Here is a 19,096-nt window from a genome sequence, read left to right on the forward strand (position 1 = left end):
AGAACACATGGCTGGGTTTTGTATTGGTACATCTGAGTTCTTCTCTAGAATGATCTGTGTTGTTCAGACATCAATGTTACTTCCAGGCAGTTAAACAAAGATTACAACATGTGGTACGTATGACTTCGCTGTCTCCTGTCTCTTGTTGTACTGTCCTCCGCAGTCAGTGTTCGCTTCATAAATAAAACAGCAATAAACCTCCAGCTGTTCAAATGATGAGACTGTGCAAAGCGTCAGTCACTGTGTAGATATAGGACATATCACAACGTGCTCCAGTTATAGGAGGAGATGTGCAGAAATGACTTAACCACTTGAGTACCGGCCTGTATACACCTCTTCATTACCAGGTCAGTTTTCAGTACTGTGACAGTTTGAATGACAATTACATGCAACCCTGATTCCAAAGAGGCAGGCAGAGTTTTCTTTTGGTGGTATTTAAAAAAAAAAACAGAGGTTTATTTTTTACTATTTGAACAATGTACATTCAACAACGGGGGTTGCTTTAGATGGGGCTGGGTCACCCGTCCACATCACGGGTAGCCCTGCCCTCGGTTATAAAACAGCTGTCAGACGGGTCGCGCGTCATTCGGCCCGGGAGCCTCCTATGAAGGCGGTATCGTTCATAGCGGCGGGTCAGACTCGTAGAAGGATTACGGCTCCGGAATTTTTTTTTGTTATTATTAAAGGACTTTTGTGTGTATGTGTTTTTCCTTTTTTCTCACTTTTTTGGGTGAAATGGTAGGGGTACAATGTACCCCGTTACCAATTCACATGGGGGGGCCGGCATCCAGATTTCGATAAGCCCCCCGCCCACAGACCCCCACAACCACCGGACAAGGGTTGTGGGGATGAGGACCTTGTCGCCATCAACATGGGGACATCCTACCCATGTTAAGGGCATGTGGTCTGGTACAGTTCAGGAGGGGGGGCTCCCTCTTTTCCTGCAGCCTGGTATGGATTTTTGGGGGAACCCCCACACCATTTTTTTTATTTGGCGCAGGGTTCCCCTTAATATCCATACCAGACCCGGCGCATCACTGAGATGCCATTGCGCGTGCCTGGCGGCCGCGATGTCCACCAGGTACCCGCGACCGGCAGTGACAAAGCAGGGACGTGGAGCTCTGCCTGTAAACACAGAGCTCCACGTCCTGTCAGGGAGAGAGGAGACCAATGCTGTGTCCCTTGTACATAGGGACACAGATCGGTCACCTCCCCCAGTCAGTCCCCTCCCCCCACAGTAAGAATCACTCCCAGGTTACACATTTAACCCCTTCCCCTCCCCCTAGTGTTAACCCGTTCGCTGCCAGTCACATTTATACAGTAATCAGTGCATATTTATAGCACTGTTCGCTGTATAAATGTGAATGGTCCCAAAAATGTGTCAAAAGTGGCCGATGTGTCCGCCATAATATCGCAGATCGCCGCCATTACTAGTAAAAAAAAAAAAAAAAATGAATGAAAAAAAAATCAGAAACCTATGCCCTATTTTGTAGCCGCTATAACTTTTGCGCAAACCAATCACTATACGCTTATTGCGATCCCCCCCCAAATTATGTAGAACAGTGGTTCTCAACCTGGGGGTCGGGACCCCCTGGGGTGTCAAATTCCTCCTGGGCTGTTCCTGAAGCCTGCACCGCTCTCCCAGCCTTTTCGTGGCTGCCCAGCAGGGCAGTCCCTGGAGCCGCCCAGCCTGCCTCTTCGCAGCCTCCCTTTCAGTTCACGGCAAGGGTGGGGGGAGAGACTAGAGGTCAGCTGACCAGTAAGGAATGTGAAGTGGGAGGAGCTGGAAGAGACCCTATCTCCTGATTTTGGAATAGGTGTCATTGCTGCGAGACACAGTGAGTAACACTACCAGGCTGTGATTAGAGTTGCCATTAAAAGTCCCCACTACAGTTCTCAGATTAGCAGATGACCTTGATCAAGAGCACCAAAGTTGGCTGATCAGAACTCCCCCCAGCACTGCCACTGATCTCAACTCCCCGCCAGTATTGCCACTCATCCCAACTCCCTGCCAGTATTGCCACTCATCCCAACTCCCCGCCAGTATTGCCACTCTTCCCAACTCCCCGCCAGTATTGCCACTCATCCCAACTCCCCGCCAGTATTGCCACTCATCCCAACTCCCCGCCAGTATTGCCACTCATCCCAACTCCCCGCCAGTATTGCCACTCATCCCAACTCCCCGCCAGTATTGCCACTCATCCCAACTCCCCGCCAGTATTGCCACTCATCCCAACTCCCCGCCAGTATTGCCACTCATCCCAACTCCCCGCCAGCACTGCCACTCATCCCACCCCCCAAGGAGTAAGAGAAAAAATTCAAATAGAGAATACATGGAAGGGAGAGGAAAAGAGGGGGAGGACCAAAGAAAAAGGGAGAGAAAGAATAAGAGAAAGAACAAGAAAGATGGCTAGAGAGAGGGATGGGAGAAAAAAAAAGAAATTAGGATAGAGAGGGATGAAAGGGAAAGAAAGGAGAACAAAGAGAAAGAGTGGTACATCCTAAAATGTATCATAAGGGGTTTTAATACTGGAAGGGACTCGGGGAGCACTAAATGTCCATTGGTTAGAGGCGCAAATTTCTTGCCTTGCCTTGGGTACTATTATAAACATGGGAAACATGCGCTACTTTACAAGCATACTATAGACACCCCCCAGGTATGAAATTTAAAGGAATATTTTACCTTTTATTGTTTCACTTTAAGCATTATTAAAATCACTGCTCCCGAAAAGAAACTTCAGTTTTTAAAACTTTTTTTTTTGCATTGATACATGTCCCCTGGGGAAGAACCCAGGTCCCCAAAAACTTTTTTAGGACAATAACTTGCATATTAGCCTTTAAAATTAGCACTTTTGATTTTTCATGTTCGTGTCCCATAACGGTATTCGCGTGTTCTGCTGCGAACCGAACCGGTGGGTGTTTGGCTCATCCCTACTGCTGTGTCAGTGCAGTCGCTGCATCCCAATTGACATTAATTGGACTGCATGCAGGGGGATGCAAAGAACACCTGTGAGGCCTTAAAGGATATATTTGCCACCTGAGGGTGATTTCTGTATTGCCGTTTGTAAAGGAAAACAAGCATCTACCATATCACTGTTAAAAAATGTACGGTGGTACATACGTAGGTTAAAGGTATGTCAAGGAAAACAAAATGCATCACATCTCTGCAATGCACACGTTTCTTCATGCTTTATCCCATTAACGTCTTCAGACCCGGGCCATAGTAAAAAGACAGCCACAAGGTGGCTCTACAATGCCGGGAGGCTGTCTTTTTACGGCCTCGGGTCCTCCAGCCACTGGGGGGCGCGTGGTCATTGAGGTGCCGATGCACGTGCCTGGCGGCTGCAATGTCCGCCAGGGACCTGCGATCGGCAGTGACAGAGCAGGGACGTGGATCTCTGTGTGTAAACACAGAGATCCACATCCTGTCAGGGGGAGGTGACCGATCTGTGTCCCTTGTACATAGGGACACAGATCGGTCACCTCACCCAATCAGTTCCCTCCCCCCACAGTAAGAATCACTCCCAGGGTACACATTTAACCCCTTCCTTGCCAGTCACATTTATACAGTAATCAGTGCATATTTATAGCAGGGATCGCTGTATAAATGTGAATGGTCCCAAAAATTTGTCAAAAGTGTCCGATGTGTCTGCCATAATATCGCAGTCCTGACAAAAATCGCAGATCGCCGCCATTACTAGTTAAAAAAAAAATGTATAAAAAAAAAGAATTCTATCCCCTATTTTGTAGCCGCTATAACTTTTGCGCAAACCAATCACTATACGCTTATTGTGATTTTTTTTTTTTTAAACAGAAATATGTAGAATAATACGTATCGGCCTAAACTGAGAAAAAAAATATAAAAAATAAAATAAAAATTGGGATATTTATTAATTGTAGCAAAAAGTAAAAAATAGTGTTTTTTTTCAAAATTGTCATTTTTTTTTTGTTTATAGTGCAAAAAATAAAAACTGCAGAGGTGATCAAATACCACCAAAAGAAAGCTCTATTTGTGGGGAAAAAAGGACGTCAATTTTGTTTGGGCGCAACGTCGCATGACTGCGCAATTTTCATTTAAAGCGTGACAGTGCCGAAAGGCGAAATTTCGCCTGGGCAGGAAGGGGGTATATGTGCCCAGTAAGCAAGTGGTTAAAGACCTTGCCATGTGCATATTTTTGGCAGTGCACAAAAGTTTTTTTTTTTTTTACTATCTGTGTCCCATTGCAGAGATTTTTTTTTTCATTTTTTGTCTCACGACACAACAGCAAGTGACTGGAAATTTTTCACTGGAACAAGTGTCCTCGCTGGAAGACTTCCCCTCTATCCCTGTCTTGGTGACAACTCACAGCTGTAGCTTTTTGCTCACTTCTAGTCCTGCGTGAGATCAGTGATCTAGCTCCAGTGGTCTGACATGTCCCCTGGCCAAACTACTATTTGGCTTTAGAAGCATGGAAACAATTCCATATCAGAAAAAAAGTTAACCATCATAAACTGGCCGTCATTTGTCAAAAATATAAAAATACAAAAAAAAAAAAAATCAGCGGCACTCAGAGGGGCTGCCTGTCAGGCATCTGGGCGAATCCCGACACTATTGTCAAGATCCTTCCAGAGCCTAGAGCGGCTCGTTGAGGTCAGTAGAGCCCACTGTTGGCTGAGTCTGAGTCACAGGAAAACACAAGTAAGTGCACTCCTGTGTTTCAGAATATGGCCAAAAAACTTGCCCATACTTCTTTTTTTAATACAAAATTTTAAAATAAAATAAACACATTCAAAATGTTGCCTGGCTGCCATCCTCACCCTCAGACTTCAATGCATTTAGTCACCGACTAGGAACAAGTATGCAAACAAGGACTTCTATTTGTCCTCTTACTTTGCCTATGCACTTGTTCAGGGCCAGTTATTTAAAGGGTCACTAAAGGAAAAAATTTTTTTTGCTGAAATGACTGTTTACAGGGTATAGAGACATAAAAGTTAACTGATTCCTTTTAAAAATGATTAAAAATAGATTAAATTCAATCATATAATGTGCCTCTAGTTTCACTTTCGGTTTTAAACTGGTTTCATGTTTATGTGAAGTAAAGAGACCCACAGAACAAAAACAAACAAATCCAGGGCAGTGTTTTGTTTTTAAAATGAATCTGATTGGTTCTGAGGAGTTTTAGACACACAGTAATGACAGCTTAGACCCCCGTGAAAAGCTCCCAGTACCATGGTTATAAGGAGCCAGACAACCAGGAAGTGTGAAGATCACAGCAGAATTACAGCAACTTCAAAGCAAAAACAAAAAGAAAACTTAAACACAGCATGACATGACAGTCTGCCAACTTTACCCATCCTACATACCCATGAGTCCACAGATATCTTGATTCTCCACCCATAACTATAAGGCTTCGGCGTGGCACCATAACGGGGACACTGGAACCATTTGGATGCTTAAAGTCCATGACAATCTGTAATTATATTTCATTAATATTTAGAATGTTGTTTATAATTCTCATTTTATAAATATGTAAGTGAAAGAAACATTTGTAAAATATACATAAGAAACTTTTAATAATTTTTTTTTATTCATTTTTAATTACTTTTAATTATTCCTAGATGAGGTTCACAATTTGTTGGCCCAAGTGGCAGCCAATAAAATTGAAAGAGGAGGAGCATGCATACTTTTTGGTAACCAATCAAAGCTGGGTTAGCTCATAATAGTCTGAATGTGACTGGTTGGTCAAGTTGACAGACATTTTTTTTTTACTTGGAGAGAGAGTTATAAATAATGCTCAATGCATTTCTATATCTTAAAGTGCAAGTTCTTCCCAGAATTACTCAATGAACATTAGAACATATAATACATGTATAAATAAACACCCTGCTTCACACCATGCAAGAGGAAGCCTGTTTGAGCAGTTTTAAGGCTAATTTTGCAATCACAAACAAGTGACACCATGGGGGTTATTTACGAAAGGCACATCCACTTTGCACTACAAGTGAAAAGTGCACTTGAAATTGCACTTGAAATTGCACAGAAAGTGCACTTGCCTTTCATAAATAACCCCCAATGAGTTGAACCATGAAGTTCATGTTCTTCAGTAATTCTAGGGTGAACTTCTACTTTAACCACTTAAGCCCCGGACCATATTGCTGCCCAAAGACCCAAGGTGTTTTTACAGTTTGGGACTGCATCGCTTTAACAGACAATTGCGCGGTCGTGCGACGTGGCTCCCAAACAAAATTGGCGTCCTTTTTTTCCCACAAATAGAGCTTTCTTTTGGTGGTATTTGATCACCTCGGCGGTTTTTATTTTTTGCGCTATAAACAAAAATAGAGCGACAATTTTGAAAAAAATGCAATATTTTTTACTTTTTGCTATAATAAATATCCCCCAAAAACATACAGAAAAGAAAAAAATTTCCTCAGTTTAGGCCGATACGTATTCTTGTACCTATTTTTGGTAAAAAAATCGCAATAAGCGTCTATCGATTGGTTTGCGCAAAATTTATAGCGTTTACAAAATAGGGGATAGTTTTATTGCATTTTTATTATTTTTTTTTTTTTTACTACTAATGGCGGCGATCAGCGATTTTTTTCGTGACTGCGACATTATGGCGGACACTTCGGACAATTTTTACACATTTTGGGGATTTTTGTCATTTTCACAGCAAAAAATGCATTTAAATTGCATTCTTTATTGTGAAAATGACAGTTGCAGTTTGGGAGTTAACCACAGGTGGCGCTGTAGGATTTGGTGTACACTGTGTGTGTGTTTACAACAGTAGGGGGGTGTGGCTGTAGTAATGACGTCATTGATCGTGTCTTCCCTATAAAGGGAATGACGCGATCGATGCGCCGACACAGTGAAGCACGGGGAAGCCGTGTTTACACACGGCTCTCCCCGTTCTTCAGCTCCGGGGAGCGATCGCGACGGAGCGGCTATAAACAAATAGCCGCGCCGTCGTCCCGGATCGCTCCCCGAGGGGACCCGACCGCCGCAAGTCGCGGGGGGGGTCCCGATCGGACCCCCCCACCCACGTCTAGGCAGGGACGTACAGGTACGCCAATGTGCCTGTACGTGCCATTCTGCCGACGTATATGTACAGGCGGCGGTCGGGAAGGGGTTAAGAGCACTTTCAGACAAAATTATCATTTTTATTCCCTTCATTGTGACCTAACCAGTTCCCATCCACAGCTGATCCCATGTAAACAAATGACGATTATCTGCATTTCCTTTCCTCAGTGCTGTTAGTGTGTGAGGAAAGGAAAGCGGATATGTGGCTTTCCTGTGACGGGACCATTTACATTAATAATCAGGGCACTGATCACCAGTGTAGCCCCATCAGTGCATAATATCAGTGCCCATCAGTGCAGCATATCAGTGCCCAGGAAGAGGGTAAAAGTTCCCAAAGTACCCCACCCTTCCTTTCATTTAGATACTTTGGGCCAGATTCACAAAGGGGATACGACGGCGTATCTCCTGATACGACGGCGTATCTCTGTTTCTATCTATGCGACTGATTCATAGAATCAGATGCGCATAGATATCCATAAGATCCGACAGGTGTAATTGTTTTACACTGTCGGATCTTAGGATGCAGTACCGCGGCCGCCACTGGGGGGAGTTTGCGTCGTAAACCAGCGTCGGGTATGCAAATTAGGAGTTACGGCGATCTACGATGGATTTTCGCGTTCGCTACGTCGCCGCTAGTCTAGTTTCCCGTCACAAATTTAGTCGTCGTTTTGGGTGCCCTAACTTTAGTCAGCAATCATATTGCTGTCTAAAGTATGGCCGTCGTTCCCGCATCGAAATGTAAAATTTAACGTCATTTGCGTAACACGTCCAGGAATACGGAAGTACGCTACGCGCGTCGCCGTTCAAAAAAATTACGTCACGGCGCGCAAAGCACGACAGGAATTGCGAAACGGAGCATGCGCAGTAGGTCCGGCGCGGGAGCGCGCCTAATTTAAAATGGCACACGCCCATTTGAATTGGCTCGCCTTGCGCCGGAGGCCGCCGGCATAGTTTTCATCGCAAGTGCTTTGTGAATCAGGCACTTGCGATGAAAACTTGCGGCGGTGTAACGTATCTACGATACGTTACGCCGCCGCGATTCTACGTGAATCTGGCCCATACTTACTACCATCCCACAGCCTCCTGCAATGTTTACATCCATCCAAAAATTCTTCTTAGCTGCATCTATCCCTGCACAGTTGAACTCCATAGACTTTCAAGGAGCATCTCCCAAGCTTCTGTTTTAGGAGACAGACCCATAGAAGTCTGTGGTGATCAACTGTATATACATTACTCTGCCAGCATAAATAAGATTTTGCAGAAAGATACAAATATTTATTTGAGAGCGCATTCACCCTTAAATTTTATTATAATTATTATTTCATTCAGATGACTGTGTCTGTATTATTGCATTGCACAAAGTAAGGTACGTAGCGTACTGCTTTGGCCAGGTAAAGAGCGGGAATTTTCTAAAATATGATCAGTGAAAATAAATTATCACAAACTGAACTCAATTTCATCCTGTGAAACACTTTATAAAAATAATAAAGGTCCCATATGATGTTGTAATAATAGTTCTGTATTTTTCCTATATGATACAGTCTATGCTGAAAAAAATAAAATAAAATTCTCATATAAAGTGGACCTATCATTAACATAGAATTCCAGGCTATTCCTAGCCAAGCCTAAACCTGCTCCAACCTCCATTCTAAATCTAATTCCAACTACCCTGTGAAAAGGAAGATGCTTACATTTACTGTACCTATTCCGAGGGTGCTCCGGTCACATGATCAGCTCCCATCGATGGCTTCAGGTGAGAGGAGGGGCAACTGACTAGAATTGCCCCATAGTTTGTCTATGGGTGACGTCACTGCATCACTGGAGCAGTGATTTTAATGATGCACTTTAGGGGCTATTGAGGGGTGGCAGGCAGTGCATTCTCAAATTAATAGGCTGTTCTGCAGCAAGGCACATACTCTGTGCGTGTAAATAAAATAAAAAATCACAAAAATGGATGCCAACAAAAGCACCATGCATTTTTTTGAGAATCGTGATCTTCATTCTAAGCAAAAGAATTGTGATTCTCATTGTTCCCAGAATCGTGCAGCTCTACTGCCTTTAGGAATTAATATGAGAAACACCAGCAAATCTATTGATGTAGCATTAGGTGCACACTGTACAGAGGACACAGACAGTACACTAAGTGAAAATACTGCAGCTAGCACAATCACCTGCCTGCCTGTCAGTAAATTAGGAAGAGCGGATCTAGCTAAACTCAATACAGTGTATAAAAATATATATACACAACACCTGGGATGCATATATATCCTCTACATACTGTAACTCTGACTAACCTGCCTGCTCTATGGCCGTGACATGCCCATAATAAGAATATATATCGGCCTAAACTGATGAATACATTTTTTTTTTTTAATTGTTGGTCTTTTTTTGTTTATAGCGCAAAAAATAAAAACCGAAGAGGTGATCACGTACCACTAAAATTAAGCTCTAGGTGTGGGTAAAAAAGAACGTAAATTTTTTTTGGGTACATGTTCGCGCAATTGCCAGTTAAAGCGATGCAGTGCTGTATTGCAAAAAATGGCCTGGTCATTAAGGGGGCAAACCCTTCTGGGGTTGAAGTAGTTAAAGGGAAGCCTATCCCACCTCCACCTAAGAACTGTACCCGTATCACCTCCATCAGATCATCCCCCCCAGCTATTACCTTTTGTACCACCTCCCCCTTTAGATTGCAAGCTCCACGAGCAGGGCGTATTCCTTCTGTATTTAATTGTATTGTAATTTTACAGTCCCCCCTCTACATTGTAAAGTGATGCTTAAACTGTTGGCACTATATAAATCCTGTCATAATAATAGTAATAATAATGATACTGAAAAGCCCAAACAACTTTGGGACTCTATACCTCCCACTGACACTATTGATAGGGCTTCTTTTCCTCCCACTGACACCAACAACGGGGCACTATTCTTCCTACTGACACCAATAATGAGGCACTTATTTAAATGTGTGATCCCCGCACTGTGGAGTGTGTGGAAATGCTGTGAATGATCTTATCTGACTGCTGCTGGTAAACAGGTTGAGAAACCCTATGAAATGTGTGGTGTAGATATCCAGCCCTGTCCAATCATGTGTTTATGAGGTTTGTGTAATACTCAGACAAAATGCAATATTGGTATCCTCATACAAAAAGAATAAATCAATTGGTGAATGGTGTTTCCGCATACAAAAATGATAAAAATTTGTGATGCAAAATTCTTAAACATTAAGGTCCAGATTCACAAAGCACTTACGCCAACGTATAACAAGTTACGCCGACGTAAGTGCAAATGTACGCCGTTGTATCTGTGCGCCAGACCCACGAACAGATATGCGCCTAAAAACAGGCTATACCCCGCCGACGTATCTTGCTTACGCCGGCGTAGGGTGGGCGCATATTTAGGCTGGGCGCATGGTGCCGCTCCCATTGATTAGCCATTCAAACATGCAAATGAGGGAAATACGGCGATTCACGAACGTGCGTGTGCCTGGCGCATTCTACGCGAGATGCGCGTAAGTTGTACGTCCGGCGTAAAGTTATTCCCTATAAATGAGGTGCAACCCAGCAACAGACATGCTCAGGTCTGCACCAGGGAACACAAGCCGGCGTTTTTGTGCGTTGGACGTGTGTCTGGCTGGGCGTACGTTATGTTCACAGCGTATGCTGTGATCCGGCGTAGCTTAGACAGTTGTGCCGGCGTGGTTGTGAGCAGGCGCAGGGGGGTGTGCTGTGCATGCGTCCACGTCGAGGCGCATGCGCAGTTCATGATATGTACCTGTCTGGCGCTTGGCCTATCATTTGCATGGGGTCACACCTCATTTGCATGGGGTCACGCCCACTTCCACCTACACCGGCGTACGCCTTCGAAAACCACGCCACGCTGGCGCAGCGTTGGGAGCACTGGCTTGCTGAAGGCAATGCTTGCCTCTCTGCTCTGCGTTGCGTAGCGTACAGTGTTTGTTCTACAGCGGCGTAATGTGCGCCTTGCTCTCTGTGAATCTGGGCCTAAATCCGTATCCTATATGCCCAGAAGTGATCCCTTAAAGTGCTCCAGTGACAAGTGCTGTCTAATAAAGTGCCGTTCCGTGCTTCTGAGGACGCTTCCTGGGTGGGGCGAAATGCATCAAGTGAGTGTGTACTTTTGGTGACGTAATGTCTGCTTATTGGAGCGCAGATCGTGGTTTGTGGAGTTACGATACATAGTGGCGTCTTTACATGCTAACATACAAGGGAAGATTTTTGTAAGTCCAAAATTGGCTTTTACATGCTTTTATATTAAATTAAAACGGAATTACGCTATGGATTTCTCCTGGTTCTATCTCCCCATACAAATGTGAGGAGCTTATTCACCTAACTGTTGGAAACTCTGAGCTCTGAGGAGGAAAAGATACGATCATCTACCGGAGGATTGAAAGCCCCATATTTTAACAGGAGGCACATAACCCACTATAAGTCGGTGAGTGAGGGCACATAAAGAGGGGAGCACGGAACAGCACTTTATTAGACAGCACGTCATTGGAGCACTTTAAAGGATCACTTATTGACATATAGGATATAGATTTAATGTTTATGGATTTTAAACAAATTTTCATAATTTTTGTATGAAGAAACGCCATTCACCAATTTATTCTTTCTGTATGAGGATATCAATATTGCATTTTGTCCGAGTATTACACAAACCTCATAAACACATGATTAGCCAGCACTGGATATCTACACCACACAATAATGAGGAACTCTTCCTCCCACTGACACCAACAATAGGCCACTATTCCTCCCTCTGACACGAATGATGGGGCACTATTCTTTCCACTGATACCAATGATGGGGCACTATCCCTTCCACTCATATCAATGATGGGTCACTATGTCCCCACAATGGGCACTTAAAGAGCTTGTGCATACCTAGAGGACCAAACCAGACTGTAATGGCTTTTTACAGAGTCCGGTCAATTCACAGACTCCCTATACAAAAACACATTATTTTCCAGTATGTGTATTAAATTGGAATGATTATACCTCATATACTCCATCCTAAAAAACAGTGTAATAGTTTTTCAGACTACAAAACGAAAAGCCTCAGGCATTATAAACAACATAGAACACAAACAGCCTCTGCATTAATAACTCTGCTATAAATAATTTACCAGGAAAATCTCTACAAAGTGCTTGTTAAATATTAATATTTCCCCTTTACAAAAAAATGTAACGGAATTAAAACAGCATTGGGCACATTGAGAGCGAGACCCTGACGCAGGGCCCTCTTTTTTCCTTCTCTCTGTCCCCTAGGGCCACAATGCTCATAGGTTGCACATACCAGCAGCCGACGTCAAGGCTCTCACTGCAATTCACATCCTTATAGAACACTTGTCCCTGGAAGGCTTTAGAGAAAGTCTGCACCCTCCTCTTCCCCAAGTTCATTTTGTTCCCCGTCAGCTTGTGGCAAGCAATGTAAATTTTATTATGCCCACACCGTGCGTTCACAAACTTTCCCCTCTAGCAGGAACAGCAAAGACACTTCCAAAGCAAACACATAAAATACAACCAAAATGGCCCCAGGTTACAAAAACAAAGCCAGAGAGCAGTGTGCGCCTGCTCACACTGTAAAACAATTTTTTTAAGTAGAACTAAGCGAAAAACAAAAAAAAAAAGATAGAATTTGTTATTAGAATTAAACGCAGCAGTTTTTGTATTCCTAAATCCCCACCTGTAACATTTTTATTTCCTGTTGATCCTGTCAGTAGATCCTTTGATTTTACACTTACTCCTGTAACAAGGTGGCATTGCTGTTTATTCTGCAGTAAAATCGCTGCAGTCTTGTAGCTATGTGAACTGGATAGTCTTAGGCCCCATTCACACTTGTGTGACTTGTCATGCGACTTTGAACCCCAAATTTGCATGACAAGTCGCACCCCATGTTTCTCAATGATAACCATTCATAACTGTGCGACTGCAAGTTGCAGTAACTTCAAAGTAGTTCCTGCACTACTTTGGTCTGACTTTCCTGCGACTTGAGATACATCGACCTCAATATAAACCCTCAAAAGTTACATGAAAGTCACACCTGCATGTGAAAAAAAGGTGCAAAAAAAGGTTTGCAACTTGTGAATGCCGAAAAAAAAAAAAAAAAAAAAAAACAGCGTGGGGTCCCCAATGCATACCAGGCCCTTCGGGTCTGGTATGGATTTTAAGGGGAGCCCCACACCAAAAAAAATATAAAAAATGCTGTGTGGGTCCCCCCCTCCAAATTCATACCAGACCATTTTCTGAGCAAGCTGCCTGACAGGGGCGAAATTAGGGGGACGGGGTGGGGACAAGGGCCTCTTCCCCACAACCCTGGCCTGTGGTTGTGAGGGACTGTGGGCAGTGGGCTTATCAGAATCTGGAAGCCTCCTTTAACAAGGGGACCCCCAGATCCCACCTCCGCCCCTCATCTGCCCCCCCCATGTGAATGAGTATTGGGTACCATAGTACCCCTACCGATTCACCAAAAAAGTGCATAGACAAACAACACGTGTTTTTGACAAACCCTTTATTAAAAAATGAAAAAAAAAAAATGTGTAGATCCATCGTCAATCACGCCACCAGAAAAACCTCCAGCTCCGATGAAGGCTCCCACTGTCTGTAAGCTCTTGCGTGTGACAGCTCTTAAATAACTAAGGGGCGGGGGGCCAACCGGTGACGTCACTGACTGAGAGCATGCTGGGTCGGAGCCAGAGGTTTTTCAATTTTTCCCCACTTTTATTTGGGTCGGCGGTGGCAGTGGGTGGTGTGATGGACGATGGATCTAACCTCATCTATAACTCTAAACTGGTAAGCTGTAAATCTTTTTAAAGCATCGCTATGGAGGTTTTTAAGTACCGTAGTTTGGCGCCATTCCACAAGAGTGCGCAATTTTAAAGCATGAAATGTTAGGTATCTATTTACCAAAAAATTGTGTTATATATTGTGTTTTTTTGTCTAAAAAAATGCATTACCCACTGTTTTATTCTCCATTGTTAAATAAAAATATATGTATATATAAAATATATGTTTGTGGGTTCCAAGTAATTTTTTAGACAAAAAAAAATTATGATTTTTACATATAGGAGAGAAACGCCAGAACTGGCCCGGTAGGGAGGTAGTTAAAGAGGCTGTAAAGGCAGAAGGTTTTTCATCTTAATGCATTCTATGTGTGCAGCAATACTTACCTGAGCCCCATCTAGATCCAGCGATGTTGCAGGAGTGTCTCAGCTGCCCGGGACTCCCCTCATTGGCTGAGACAGCAGTGAGGCGCCATTGGCTCCCGCTGCTGTCAAATCAGTCAGCCAATGAGGAAGGAGAGAATGGACACAGGGAGCTGTGACTCTGCTTGTGTGCCCCTACAGCAAGCTGCTTGCTGTAGGGGCACTTAACAGGGGGGAGAGGCCAGGAGCACGCTCCGTTGAGCCGGCGGCTCACTGAGCGAAGAGGGGCTTGTCGAGTGCTGGACAGATGGCGACATTTCGCCATCCGTCGGATGTCAGTGGACATGTCACCGCTGACATCCGACACTCCATAGAGAAGCATGGAGTGGCCGTTCAGGTCCGCCGAAAAAAAAAACCTGACAGGCGGACCTGAACGCTCCGGCAGTGTCTAATGGAGGTCCAAAATAAAAATCCTACAAAAAAAGAAAAAAAATGTTACTTACCAGAAATTGTGTTTGCTAGGCGGATCTTCCTAATCTGCCTCTTCCTAGTCCACGGCTGGTCTTCAACCTCACACTGTCTTCTGGGGAATGGGGCGCACTGCCTTCTGGGAACTTTGTGTATCCCAGAGAGCAGCCGCCCATTCATACAACGCCGCGAGACTCATGCATTCGCAGTAGGAAACGGGCAGAGAAGCTGCAAGGCTTCGCTGCCTGTTTCCCTTAGTGAGGATGGCTGCGCCGGGACCTGCCACGATCGAGGAATCGGCCTCGGGGGGCCGACATCATGGGCACCTAGGACAGGTAAGCGTCCTTATTAAAAGTCAGCAGCACAATGTTTGTAGCTGCTGACTTTTAAAAAAAATAAAATTGTGGGTGGAACCCCGCTTTAAGCAGAGAACAAATCCAGCTACTTTTTTTTTTTTTTTAAGTAGTTACAACATTCTGTCTTTTGGAGGACATTTTACATTTTTTTTAATGTATAAATATAATACAGCTGTTATTGTGACTTTTGCTGCACAGCTTGGCCTGTATGTAAAATGTGGAGAAAACTAAAAGGCACGTGAAATGGAACGGATATAAGGAAAAGTGTCATTTCAAGTATTACCACATACAAATAGCAGAATAAAATATCTGTCACTATAGTGAGCCCAATAAACTTTACATATCAGTCTGTCTACTTGAGGTTTCTCTTTCGGACTGTGAGGGACAGAAAAACTTGAGATGAATGTTGTAAATCCCTACACAGCAGCTGACAGCAACTATTCCCAATCAGCAGAGAGCATTGGATGATTATGCCCTAGATATAATGTATAGAATGGCGTCTGCTACACACAGTGCTGCCTTTCTTAAAGGCTCATAAGGTTTTAGAACAATAAAGCAGATTTAGGCCTCGTGCACACTGGGTATTTAGCTTCACTGCATGGGGCTCTGACATTTAGCTGCGGGCAGAGGGCACAAAAATGCCATCCAACCGCACTGTCGGTAAACTGCCTGTCAAACTGTATAAGAGGCTGTCAGCTACTGCCACTGGATGGGGCTGAATGGTGGATCTAGCAGTTCAAAGGTTAAGGGAAGTATGCCCCCAGGGACAAATGTCCAGAATGTAAGAAGCCTGCATTCCTGGCATTCATCTCTGGGTACAGTCAGGGCCGGATTAACATAGGGCTATTTGAGCTGCAGCTCCAGGCCCCTTCCTCAAGATAGGCCCATTTGCCCAAAAAAAAAAAGAAGAATGACTGTAGCTCAGCGACCAGGGGTCACAGATACCATTTGGGGGGTATGTAGCTGAAGACCCACCACACCACTGGTCAAAATATGGGGCTCCTATCATTTATGGTTCCGAAGATACGTGGCTGCTTGCACAGTCTGTCAGAAGCTACATACAGAGCGGCCAGCAGCAGCAGACTGAGAGGATGAGATCACAGGGCTTATAATAATTATTTGTATATTTATTATGGTAATTAACCCCTTGCCACCCAGGCCGATTCTGACACTTCTCTCCTACATGTAAAAATCATCATTTGTTTTTTGCTAGAAAATTACTCAGAACCCTCAAACATATATATATATATATACTATAAAAAAAAACTAAAGTTAGCACGATTTATTTTGCATACTAAGTGATGCTTTAAATTTTTTAACAGGTTACATGTTTAGAGTTACAGAGGAGGTCTAGTGCTAGAATTATTGCTCTCGCTCTAACGATCGTGGCGTATATAACCTGTGTGTATCTGGCTCTGATACTAGCCAGGGCCTTCCCAGGGACTGACTAGTATCTCTCCCCAGCCTGTCCACACACACCCTCTTACCTGCTGACCTGTGGATGGGGGAATCACTCCTGCAGTGTTATTGTGTTCTGCCTATGAATACAATGATCAGTGTTGCCAACTATAGGTGGCAGCACCAATTGTTTTGGGAAAAACCTGACAGGCTGGTTGTATTCAAGTCAGACAATAGATTGACTTGTGTAAAACCAGCTAACCCATACATAGATCGACTATGGCTGGTCTCTGCTTAATTGGCGTAATTTCAATCCATGTATGTACCGCTTAACCACTACAAATTTCCTAAACATCCTTCCACAAACCTTTACATTTTTCCTTCCCAGATTCCTTCATTCTCCTCACCTGTACATACTCTCCACACTTCTCTCATGTACATACTACTCACTGTCATACCCTCCACACCCTCCTATACATAGTGCCCGCTGTCATACCCTACACACTCCTCTCCTGTACATAGTGCCTGCTGTCATACACTTCTCTCCTATACATAGTGCCCACGGTCACACTCTCCACACTCCTCTCTTGTACATACTGCTCACTGTCATACCCTCCACACTCCTCTCCTGTACATACTGCCCACATTCATAAACTTCTCTATTGTACATAGTGTTGGCTATCATACCCTCCACACTAGTCTCCTATGCATACTGCCCACTATCATACCCTCCACACTCCTATCCTGTAGATACTGCCCCCATCATACCCTCCACACTCCTCTCCTGTAGATACTGCCCCCATCATACCCTCCACACTCCTCTCCTGTAACCCAACCTTACCCTTCACACTCTACATACTGCCAACTATCTTTCTCTCCACATTCCTCTCCTGTACATACCCCCCCCCCCCCCCCATCATACCCTCCACACTCCTCTGCTGTGCATACTGCCCACTGTCATACCCTCCACACTCCTTTCTTGTACATAGTGCCCACTGTTAGACCCTCCACATTCCTCTCCATCACCTGCACATACTTCTCACTTTTATACCATTGATACTCCTCTCCTACACCTCTTACCCACAAAAACAGTTCTTTAAAATTATACTGAATATCCTTAATATTACCAGCTCTAGAATGGGCACACTTTTGTTTGTTCAACTAAGGGAAATCTTCTCAGTCCTCATATTTGTTCTGCCCATTATTAGTACTTATTTAATTTTGTGATTACTACTGTGATGTATAGAGGAACATAGGGGATCTCAGCTACTCTAAATATAGCACTTGTAAAAAAAGTGTTCCTTAAAAATATTTTTGAAATGTTGGCAACTATGCACTTAGGCACTGCCCAAGGGCCACCGGGTCAGTAGGGGGCCACATTGTTCTGGAATATAGCCATCAGCCTTGAGGAATGTTAACATTTCAACACAATAAGTAATTCAGTTATTGTCAGGGAGATCATCCACATTAGTGGAGACTATGTATGGGGAGCATAATTCACCTGCTTGGAACAAGAATGTAGAATTCTTGATGAACATTCTAGTTGTGGGATCTGCCTGGTAGCCATGCTAGTCCTCTGACTTCCATGCTTTCTAAATAACTGACCTAGAACAATTATGCAGATGCCTTCACAAATGGATAGTGAAGGACTGTGGGTAGATTTAAAAGGTCCTAATTTGATTCAGTTATGCATTCATAAAATCAAATGTACTGTATTTATTGGCGTATAACACTCACTTTTTTACCCTGAAAATAGAGGGTAAACTGCGGCTCCGTGTTATACGCAGGGGGCTGTGGAAAGTTTTTCCCCCAAAACGTCTCTCTTAAAAATAGGGTGCGTGTTATACGCCGATAAATATGGTACTTTAAACAGTACCTCAAACCAGGGCCGGACTGGCCTAGCGGGACAGCGGGAAATATCCCGGTAGGCTGGCTGCTGTGAACAGGACTCGGGGCTGGATGAGGAAATAAATTCCAGCAGCAGAGCGGAGGGCTGGAGGCGCACGTGACTATCGTGCGGCAGGCACTGTCAGGTCTGTGTGCTGTGGAGGAGGATAATGCAGGAGGGAACACTTACTGGCCACTGGCCAGTCATTTCTCTAGTAGGGAACCCACAACCAATAGCGCTGCATAAAGGAGTTCAAGGGAGGACCTGCTCCTCCTCCGGTCCATCCACAGCCAATCAGCAGGCAGTGTAGCTCTTCCCCCGCTCACATTTGATTGTAAGTGTTGGAGTGAGGCTGAATGGGGCACGCTAGGAGGGAGATGCAGGAAAGGTAGGATGACAACAATCCATGTTCTGCAGCCTCAGGACACACAAATCTGAACAGTAACATGTTGCTGGCCGGCTGCAGTGTCTTTCAGATATGTGATCAGGCAGTGTGCAGGTTATCAATCAGCCTCCCCCACACACACACCTCTTGTCTCCCTGTTTCTGCCTATAACCTGACCTGCACATTGTCTGATCACACTGATAAGATCTCTGGAAGACGCTGCAGCAGTGTTCTATGAGACCAGGGACACATTTAACCATTTCAGCCTATAATCAGCTATTTAGGCAGAGCCCTGTGTGTGCTGCACAGATTGTTTGATAGGAGTTTTTTTTTGTTGGAGGATTTACTGCTGGATGAGGCTAAAAGCTTAACAGACCAAT

The 19,096-nt window shown here is 44.1% G+C and overlaps 1 protein-coding gene across 3 annotated transcripts in view; it reads right to left on the reverse strand.

Annotated features, from left to right (window-relative positions):
- Window positions 1-19,096, reverse strand: part of ALKBH8 (alkB homolog 8, tRNA methyltransferase) — an 84,006-nt gene that overhangs the window by 27,866 nt on the left and 37,044 nt on the right. For all 3 annotated transcript variants that reach the window (XM_040340246.1, XM_040340247.1, XM_040340245.1), the window contains one exon: window positions 5,344-5,450. In XM_040340246.1, coding sequence (XP_040196180.1) covers window positions 5,344-5,450 — 107 coding nt within the window. The remainder of the gene's footprint in view (window positions 1-5,343; window positions 5,451-19,096) is intronic.

The sequence above is a fragment of the Rana temporaria genome, chromosome 2 (genome assembly GCF_905171775.1).
Source record: "Rana temporaria chromosome 2, aRanTem1.1, whole genome shotgun sequence".
NCBI classification, from domain to species: domain Eukaryota; kingdom Metazoa; phylum Chordata; class Amphibia; order Anura; family Ranidae; genus Rana; species Rana temporaria.